Here is a 10,948-nt window from a genome sequence, read left to right as displayed (position 1 = left end):
TTATGTTTACAACCAGTTGAACATATCAAGGATAAAGAATCGTCAGACATTTTGGGTAACACGAATAGTATAGGTAGATCTTTATATTCTGAACATTTTTTTCACTGATCTTATTTCAAACGGTTAAAAAAAAGCTTGCATTTTACCCCCATTGTAATGTTTTAGTCATGGCGGTCGAGTTTGTCTGCAGGGCCGTTCATGAGACACGTTATACTCTTAGGGTGATTATTGGCAAGTTTGGTTGCAATTAGCCTAGTAGTTTTAAAGTAAAAAATTATTGTAAAAAGTAAAGAGTAACGATGAGCAACGGACGACATGCTTTGACAATAGCTTACACTGACTCTGTTGGCTTGTTGAGCTATTAATGTCAATATATTATAAAGATTGTATTTCAAATATTGTTGGTTTCAAAGCATGGTATCATATTTACAGACAAATCTATGTTACAGCGACAATGGCCGCATGATAATGAACGATAATCATGCACACACCTTATGTATACAGAATATACATCCTTATGCATCATAATTCAAGGATTTCAAAGAAGACATATCTGAGACCGATGTTTTTATTTTTACCGACGAAACATTCTGGCTTATAAAAACTTTAGTTTTGAGATGACCATCAACAATTTTTTTTAAGCATATCTGTTTCAGGGTTTTGTCCGGTGCAAGCCATCATCAAGAATGGCGAGCGTTGTAGTTCTGCATCATGTTATCTGCGACCAGTAATACGTAGAAAAAATTTACAAGTCAGCATTAAAAGTCATGTATCAAAGGTAAAAGTTTTAATGCGTAATTCATCTATTTTGATTAAGCTCTTAATATACATTTCGCCATGAATTTGCAGAACATCCTATTATTAAAAGGTACAATCATATGTGATTCATGCAGTAAAGCAATACAATCTAAAACTTTTACAAATATTGTTTCATAATTGCGATGTTCCTTACATTTCTTAAAAGAAAAAAAGAAAAAAAGTAGTCCCAATGTATCCAGTAATAAATATTTGAGTGAAATCAACATTGCAGGTTGTGTATTTTCTGAATGAGGACAAGTTATTTGTAAATAAACTTAGATGTATATTTACTAATCTGTTGAGTCATATAAGGTATATTTGTTCAATCCATAGATATTATTTCGACAAAGAACAGCGATAGGAGTTGAGATTATCAAATTTGGACGGAAAACTAAAATCTACGCTAGACGGGAAGTAATATTATCAGCGGGAGCATTAGGTTCACCACATATTCTCCTTTTGTCTGGAATAGGACCACAAGATCATCTTCAGAAATTAAAGTTAAGTTAATGATACTATAAAAGTAATGCCAAATAATGCAAAAATTTAAAATTAATAAATATTTAAAGATTTTTTTGATTTTTTAAAAGTGATTTCTATTTAACATGTTTAAAGAATAAAAGCAGTACTATATTAGCAATGCATGTCTATATAAGAATAGACAACACCCACTTCAAAGGAAAATTGTTTATTAAAAATGGGACCACACATATTGCACTGCTTTGGAAAATAAAATATTCAATATCATGCGAGTATTGGTATATTTGTATTAAAAGGTACTGGGTTTGATGGCAGTATGTTAACATTTTCTTTTTGGTATGGATTCTAACAGTTTATGTAGACATACATTTTTGTGATTTTCGAAGGCAAGGGACTAAGAGTGATCTTCATTGGCACATGTTTTGGAATGATCTTCCTTTTGCCTCCCATCAGCATTGTAATTTGTGAAGCAAATGCTATCTGACTGCTACAGACGAATTCATGTGCGTCCTATGTTTATTTATTTTACAGTGATCATTACATTTTCTTCGAAGCGGTCAACCGTATTACAGAGACAACTTGTTAATTACTATATAAATACAACATATTTAACCAAAATGGTAAAATTAAAGTTATCTTTTCGATCAGTGACAGAAGCCATCATAACTCAGTTCAACGTTTTTTTTTCTTAATTTGATATATAAAATAACGATGATGTGTTTTCTAGTTGAGACAAGTGTCTTCGTTTGAAATTTTCACATTTGGTTATGTCTAAGTAATGGAGTATGCACATTTATCTTTGGTTTATATATTTTGTATTGTTAAAGGGTTAAACAAAGACATGTACTAAAACGCTGGTATGATGTCTAACGCGCATCGTCCGAACCATTCTTAAGAAAATTTGGTGCTAGTGAAAGAATACAAATATGGCTAAAAATTTTCGTTTTAACACCAACACAAGCAGTTATCAAATACCACCTCCAAAATGTGTTTCATTCACAAACATAGCATATAATCATTGTATTTAAATTGAAATATTGTCTCTAATTACTTTCGAAAGGAAAGAAGCACATAACTACATACAGGTTGTGCCAAATTAACGATACTTACAGCTTAACAACATGAGCTGGTGCTGCATCATGACATTTGCAAATCTGTCATTGATTTGTCCCTTCTTGTTCATCCTGATATAGTAAGGGTTCATAAAAAATAGCCAATCCATAAAAACTAATTTCTGTTTCTATCTTCTAAATTTGTTCATACATATAAATACGATATATTTGTTCTCGACATAGTATTTTACCTGTCCCGAATAATTTTATTGTGTACATGCATTTCAATTCAACTGACAAAACACAAGTTCAACGATTTAATATATATTTCAAACTTTTATTTTAGATCCCAGTGTTGGCAAACTTGCCTGTTGGTAAAAATTACAAAGATCATCATTCCTTAGTATTGACCTACTCGATTAACACTACACTTACTTCAAATAGTAACCAGGACGATATTGCAGAAAAAATGGAATATATACTCCACAGGAGAGGTACGTAAAGTTGTTGGTATAAATTCCTGATACATTAAATTTTGAATCTTGCATGTTAAAATGTCATGTATAATAATTTGCAAAGATATAAACCTTAAGTAGTTATACATACACATCATATAAATCCAAAAGATATTACTTAAATTCAAAGAAAATATTCCTCGTCGTTGTTTTTCTTTTGGATTTTTAATGGTCATACATACTTAAATACAGAATAAAGTCTTAACAAATGCAATGACCTTCATTCGACAATTACTTAAAACCTTTACATTTTTATTGAGGACGATACAGTTCAACAATTGATGGACATGTGTTTTCAAAGATGTCAATGAAAGGTCCCAAGAAAGCCTACCCAAATATACAGATAGAATTTCTTAGAAGTGCAGGAGACATTGGAGGAGACCCAAATTCTTTAATTGACGAGGTAAATAACAAAAACCTATAATGTAGTAAGGTATGTTTGATTACGAAGCAAAGTTTTTTTAAATGTTCCACCACTAGAGTTCAATGGCAAAATCTACATGATGTTCAAATTGGATGATTTATTCCGTTAACAATGTAACTAGCAAATGTTTTGTTTTGTAGTTTAAGAATTAATATGAAAAAAACAAGATTCGAGACCACACTTCTGTAGCTTGTAAGGGGGTTTCTCTTTAGTCAGTGTATCTTCACCGAATAAAACTGCACAGAGAATTTTCAAATTCCTAAATGTATTGCAGTATCAGAGAATATTAATTAAGCATTATAACGATTTTCGTGTTATATTGTTTACCAAGAATGACTTCATGGAGGCCGAAAATCGTTATACAGTATAGTTTAGTATATTTTAACATGTTATACTCTTATAATTTGATACAAATATTATCTTCATATCAGATAAGACGTGATCTTCAACCTAGAAGACCTGATTATGGATTTGCAGCACTGATATACTCTTTACATCCAGAGAGTAGAGGATTTCTGAAGTTAAAGAGTAGGAATCCATTGGTTTCGCCGCTGATAAATCCAAATGCATTCTCGCAACCTATAGATGTTTCGAAGTTAATTTCAGGTAGTTGTTAAGTTATCTGATCATCAATTGTGTCTGTCAATTTAAAAACTGCGATCACATTTCGAATACTAGACTAAAGTATATGAACACCGAACTGCTATTTGATTGTCTGGTAATTAAATCGAAAAAATAAATGTCAGTTATTTCGGGCACTCATCCTAGGCCTATGTATGTTATAAACATTTTAGAATCAGTTTAAATAAATTCGGTTGTCTTTTTTTTCGTTTTTCTTTAGTATTTTAATCTTTAATAATAGCTCGAATTCTCTTTTGTGCTGACATGAATTGTCATTGATATGGGTTTAATTATTAATTTACCGTTTACAAAATTTTTTTTTTTTTAAATACTAAGGCTTTTCTACCTCAGGCATAGATTACCTTAGCTGTATTTGGCAACACTTTAAGAATTTTGGTTCTCACAGCTCTTCAACTTCGTACTTTTTTTTACCTTTTTAACTTTTTTGGACTCGAGCGTCACTGATGAGTCTTTTGTACACGAAACGCGCGTCTTGCATATAAACAAATTTTAGTCTTGGTATCTATGATGAGTTTATTTAACCCTTATTGTTATACATAAACTAACATAACTATTATAACTGTCTGCTACCTTTTATATAATACAATCAATCCTTACATAAAATTATAACTCATTTACTATGTGTCTATATAGATTTACATAATAAAATGCTAATATGGTCAGTTTTGGTTATTGCAAAACTAATAATTTTATAATACGAGTCAGTCTGAGGTATGAAAACTACTTAAATTGGTTAACGATTCAATAATTTGTATAAAAATTCCATGCTGGCACGCTTAATTGATGCGAACCAATTTTGTTAGGTCATAATATTCAAATATTGCTACCGTTTATATAACATGTCCGACCGGCAGTAAAGTTGTAGTCCGTTTGGATGTGTGGATGTACAAGTTCTCAACCATATCCTGTCAGAATCGGGACATTAAAGTCGATGCCCTATTTAGATAGAGTGCCACGGTCTGTCCGCGTTAAGAACCTTAGCAACAACTCTTTGATGTATCCGTCGGTGGTCTGTTTCAAGGGAAATGTCAGTTCCAATCCAATTTATACTAATTTTCGTTTGCACAATACCCGACCATAATCCTATTACAGGATCTTCCTATTGTATATATTCGTCCTGAATATTCATGATATATTTGTCACTGGACGTTATGCAACCAGCAATCCAGCAATCATAATGTGATGAAAACGTATTACCTGGCTAGCACAACCAATATATACACCTTGCCCGTCATGAATATTTCTGAAATGTGTCACTTATTTCAGATCTATTTTGGGAAACATGAAGTTAGATTTTTGTTAAACACTTTATTATGCATGTTATGGGAGTTTATAGTATAGCTGTTGTGATATATAAGGTTTTATTATAGTTGCATCAATGTTTATCATTTTTTAAACTGTGTAAGATATTCTTATGCTATTAAGCTTTAAAATACAAAATCATCTGCTTTTGATACTACAACAAAAACAACATATGATCATAAATACCACTGCTACATTCGTTTTAATACTTAACCTTGAACGCCTTTTGTTTTATAGGCATCCGTCTCGTGCAAAGTTTTGAAAGAACAAAAGCATGGAAAAGCCTAGATGCTAGGTTAATTCGAATGGATTCTACAAACCATTGTGATAGATCACCATTTAACACAGATGCCCACTGGGACTGTATAATCAGACATTTTGCAGACAACGGAGGGCATCAAACCGGTACTTGTAGAATGGGTGCAAAGTCGGACCCAACCACTGTGGTTGACCCTTATTTGCGGTAAGCAGTAAGTCCCAATAAGGATTTGTGTTTCTGATTTCTATGAATAACTACTTACTCTAGTTTTCAATTTAATACTTGACACATTTGTGATTGCAATTAAGTGTAATCTTCAGCTATATATGATGAATTTCGTTTTCCAATAATATAGCGTATTTTATATCGTAAAAAACAATCAAAAGTCGTAAATTAAACGATATAATGCATTTTGCCAGTAAGAAGAAAGCAAAATGACAAGAAAAGGCAGTAAAATAGTAGATTCTGCTTAGAAACATGTCTTGGTTCGCCATTTGAAGATCAGAGAACATGAATCTCAACCAAATCCTGGATGAATGCAGGTTCCATAGTTCAACCCGTTTTGATGCAGAGATGATACAATAGCATTAAAATGTTCCATGTCTGTGTTTAATGTGTTATATGTGATATTTTTTTGTATTTGTTTTACAGGGTAAAAGGAATACGAAATTTGAGAGTAGTTGATGCATCAGTGATGAGAAACCTCCCATCTGGTAACACACACGCCCCGACTGTGATGATTGCTGAAAAGGCAGCAGATCTAATTAAGCGAGCAAGAAAATCCAAAAAAATATAATGAAAAGAATTATAACTTGATGGTTTTAAATTTGTACCTTGCATAAAAGTATTAACAAACATGATTCGTGTGATTCATTGGCGCAGATTTTAACCATTTGGGATATGTTGTCGTCTTGCAAAAACACTCTTGTTGAAGCACAAAAAAAATTATTATAAATATTTCTAAAGCATGTGATACAAGTGGAAAATACCAATGATTTAACAAAATGTTTTAATCAAACACAACGCTGTGAAAAAATGCTCATTTCCAATGAGTAATTTTGAGTAATCAATTTTATTTCTTAGATATATGTATTTTTTTCAATCATTTGTAACAAAAAAGTCGAACAAATATGCAAATTGTACTTAAAACGGAGAAAGTTCACAAATTTACAAAATTGACAACATGGTAGAATGAGACACAAAAGGCATCAAAATAGGATAACACTTTCTTATTTAACACCTACCTACAGTTTTTTTTTATTCAAATTTATTCAGATTGGTCCCCTTCATCTTTATTGAAAGTATGACGAAACGTTTAATTGTGGAATTGTGATTTTTTCATGATTATAGCTTAAAAATCGGTAAAAGTGATGACAAATGTGAAAATCAAAATCAAAATTGGGTAGTGTTAATGGCCGTAGGAAAAAAAGTCTACCACCATACAATGCTTTCTTCATCAATTATTTTTTTTACCGTCATATAAATCCAAAAATCTGGTTCAGAATAAAGTTTAATTCTAGAAAAGTTTGGCTCTTCAGAAGTGCGTATCCTTGAGAGTAAAACAATTTTTTTTTACCGATGTTAAAATCAGATACATTCATTCAGATAAAAATATATGTATAAACAAACCGAGGATAACACATGAACTCCAAAAAAGAAAAATAGCTACATGTATACGAAAATGTTGTATGAGTGACTAGTAACGGCAATAGTAACATATAAATAAATTCATCAAAGATACCAGGAATGAAATTTTAAACTTACGTCGGACGCGCGTTTCGTCTACAAAAGACTCATCAGTGACGCTCGAATAAAAAATGTTTAAAAGGCCACATTACTCAGGAAGTTGAAGAGCATTGAGGACGAAACATTTCTAAAAGGTTTACCAAATGCAGCTAAGGTTATCTATTCCTGAGGTAGAAAAACCTTAGTATTTTACAAATTCAAAGTTTTGTTAACAGTTAATTTATACCGCTGTTCAAAATTCATAAATCGAGTGAGAAGAAAACAAATCCGGGTTTCAATAAAAAAAGTGAGGGAAACGTATCAAATATAAGAGAATAACCGCGACACAACAGAAACACAACCACTAAAACACAACACACACACACAAAAATAATAGTATAACAATGGCCATTTTCCTAACTTGGTACATGATATTTTTGAAGAAAAAAATGGTGGGTTAAAACCTGGATTAGTGGCTAGCCAAACCTTCCGCTTATATGGCATTGTTGAATATAAAACTAAAATGATAACATTACTATAGTTCAAATAAACCCCATCCGTTGCATATTAAACAGTTGAAGCCTGCACATAAACGGATGCTCTTACAAGCACCCCATTGCAATCAACGAACCGATGAAAGTGTAAATTCTAGCAATTTAGTTCGATATCAGTTCTAGCGTCGTTGACATAAAATGACACATCGACTAAAATTGTTTAAATCTATCACAATATGAATTGGTTGATCACAACATCCAAAAAAATATAACATCTTGGATGTTTAAATTACAATATTTTTGTTTCAGTGTGCTCTCCTTCACAAATCGAAATAGACCTACATTGTAACAAGACATAATTATTTAAATTTGACATGTACTTTGTCTAAAATTGAGGAGATATGGTACATGTGTAATTCCTAATAAAACATAACTATCAATCAAAGTTGTAATGAAATGGATGCAGATAACGATAGGCATCTGTGTATTCTTCAACAATTAGTAAAACCTGTTCGTCTCTAATTTCTGACAGCATTTAATCAAATTCTTAACAAAATAATTACGTTTGACACATTGACAGCTAATGATATTGTTTGACACATTGACAGCTAATGATATTGTTTGACACATTGACAGCTAATGATATTGTTTGACACATTGACAGCTAATGATATTATAAATAATTAATTAATCATAGTATACAATTGATATCTGTCCTTGAACTATAAAAACTATCAGACTATCGGTTTACATTCGTGAGAGGATAGGTTGAAGAAGATATGGAAAAACACATTAATGGAGTTAAAGATGAGTTGATACAATCATACACTATGCAAGTTTAGAGAAAGGGTTTAAATGCATCAATAAATTATAATATTTCGAATGAAAAGGGTACTTGGCAAATATTCGTAGAATATCAAGATAAAGGTTGTTATAACAAAATAAACAAAAATCTTCGAATGTACACGATAATATAAAGCATATTTGCAGAGAACCAAATGTTATCTTGTTAACTTAGCGTTAGATTGATGTTGAGTCGAAACTGCTGTACAAAAATGTAAACAAACAAATACCAATCAAACATTGTATTGTATGCAACAGTAGTGTACCGGTTTTTAAAGGTAATAAATCGATAGAGAGAAAACAAATACAAACATGACTGATTACAAACTAAAACCGTAGAAAAAAACATCAACTTTAAAATGCAAATTAAAATCTAAATCAAACGATAGAATACCTGTTGGCAGAAGAAAAAAGTACAAAGTTACAACAAAAAGCAGTAAAATAGTAGATCTTGAATATAGACATGTTTCGGGTACTGAGAACAAAAATATCAGCCAAATCCGAGTTGATCGCGAAGTGCCTCGAAAACATAAACAACTATTCGATTCAACCCATCATTTCGCATATTTTGTCCATGTATGTGTGTATCATGGGATATTCTGTTTAATTTTCCATATCTGTGTTTAATGTGTTATATATGATATTTTGTTGTATTTATTTTACAGGGTAAAAGAAATGCGAAATTTGAGAGTAGTTGATGCATCAGTGATGAGAAACCTCCCATCTGGTAACACACATGCTCCAACAGTGACGATTGCTGAAACGGCAGCAGATATAATCAAACCGGCACGGACATTACAAACATACACATAAAAGTTATATTTAAATTGAATGTTTTAAACTTGTACATTGCATAAAACGTATAAACACACATGATTTATTGGCACGAAATTGATTTATTTAGAATATGCTGTGTTCTTTGGTGAAGCAAAAATAAAGGCCAAGCAAACATGAGTAATGTGGGTACATAGTACTGTACATATATGTTTGTTTGGACCAGGAAAGCAGAAATAACCATCGTGCAGCAAATCTACATAAATGTTTCACTACAAAACGGCATTAAAAGATTATCTGTGTTTTGTATCCCTTGTGGAGAGTTGTATTTCATGTTGAGTTATTTTTTTCATATTTTTACATTCGACAATATATCTGGCGTAGACGAGTCATTTAAACATTTCCAAAATCAACACTGTAAAACATATACAGTGTTCCCCTACAACTATTGATTATTATTTATTATTTTTTTTAAATATTTGTGAAAATGTTTTATTATCGAAGTTAGATATTATACTTCAAAGTTTATATATAAATCTTTTTTGTGTATACAATTTCATGAGGAAAATAAGATTTAATAAACATTTGGAATCGATGCACTGTAATTGTATTAAAAAAAATTGCCAAGTAAAATTTCATGATGTGGAGGTGTTACAATGTACATGTAGGTCATAAATAAAAAGGAATCTTTGTCTAGGTTAAATATAGAACCTTTGTCATTAAGATAACTTTGCCTTCGGCATGTTAACAGTAAAAATCTATAATCATTACCATCTTCAATTTAGCAATGAATGATGATTTACTGTTGACATTAGTGGCACAACTTCTTACTAATAACACGTTTGTTTCATTTGAATTGATTCAAATAACTTTATATAGGATTGCTAATTCAAACGTATGTTCAATGAAGTTCGCTACTTAGTTAAAAAAAAAAAGATTTTCAAAACACTAGAATTATTGCTAGAGGATTTTTTTTTCAAAATATGACCCTTTAAAATTTTGGCGGGAAAATAATCTTTCATTTTTTACAGTTTCTTATTGAAAAGTTTAAGTTCTCAACAACAATAATAAACAGAGATTATATAAGACCTACAGATGGCTTAAAACTATTTACATGTATGGTAAAAATATAAAGGCATTCAAATGGATAAAACAAGAAGATTTTGAAAATTCGACACAAATTGGATACATGACAAGAGAACATTCTTAAGTATTGAATGTGTAAATAACCGATTTCATGAGCAAATGTATGACTAAAAGTGAATTAGAAAGTCTGTTTCAGCTTTATCTGAGCAAGTTTTGAGATATGATGAATCGGGGACTAACATGCTCCAAATTGGTTTTTTTTTCGTTATCCAATTTGTTATAATTGAAGTACTATTTACTTTACAAAAAAGTATATTCAAGATTTAAACATAAAAAAAAGTAAAATGCATTGACCAAATAAAATATATTAATCATGCGTTTGTAATCGTACGGTCCACAACAATATGCAAACCCTTTTATTATTATATTAAATACATATTCCGCTAATACAGAACCGACATGATAAATTTAAAAGAATTGAATCGAAAACCATAACGGTAATATTTATGTAAAAGAAATGAACGAAATTCAGATATAATATACAGCAACACATG

General features: G+C 31.0%; 1 protein-coding gene across 1 annotated transcript; it reads left to right on the top strand.

The window, feature by feature from the left end:
• The first annotated feature begins 2,675 nt into the window (after window positions 1–2,675).
• On the top strand, window positions 2,676–9,347 carry LOC134717978 (glucose dehydrogenase [FAD, quinone]-like). The gene is made up of 6 exons (XM_063580478.1): window positions 2,676–2,824; window positions 3,106–3,248; window positions 3,701–3,875; window positions 5,451–5,676; window positions 6,124–6,240; window positions 9,200–9,347. Exons 1-6 carry the CDS (start codon window positions 2,800–2,802, stop codon window positions 9,345–9,347), a joined length of 834 nt encoding a protein of 277 aa, XP_063436548.1. The 5' UTR covers window positions 2,676–2,799.
• Window positions 9,348–10,948: the final 1,601 nt, after the last annotated feature.

Source organism: Mytilus trossulus, chromosome 5, assembly GCF_036588685.1.
Source record: "Mytilus trossulus isolate FHL-02 chromosome 5, PNRI_Mtr1.1.1.hap1, whole genome shotgun sequence".
Classification (NCBI taxonomy): domain Eukaryota; kingdom Metazoa; phylum Mollusca; class Bivalvia; order Mytilida; family Mytilidae; genus Mytilus; species Mytilus trossulus.
The sequence above is the reverse complement of the archived record's forward strand: the minus strand, read 5'-3'. Positions and strand labels throughout refer to the sequence as shown.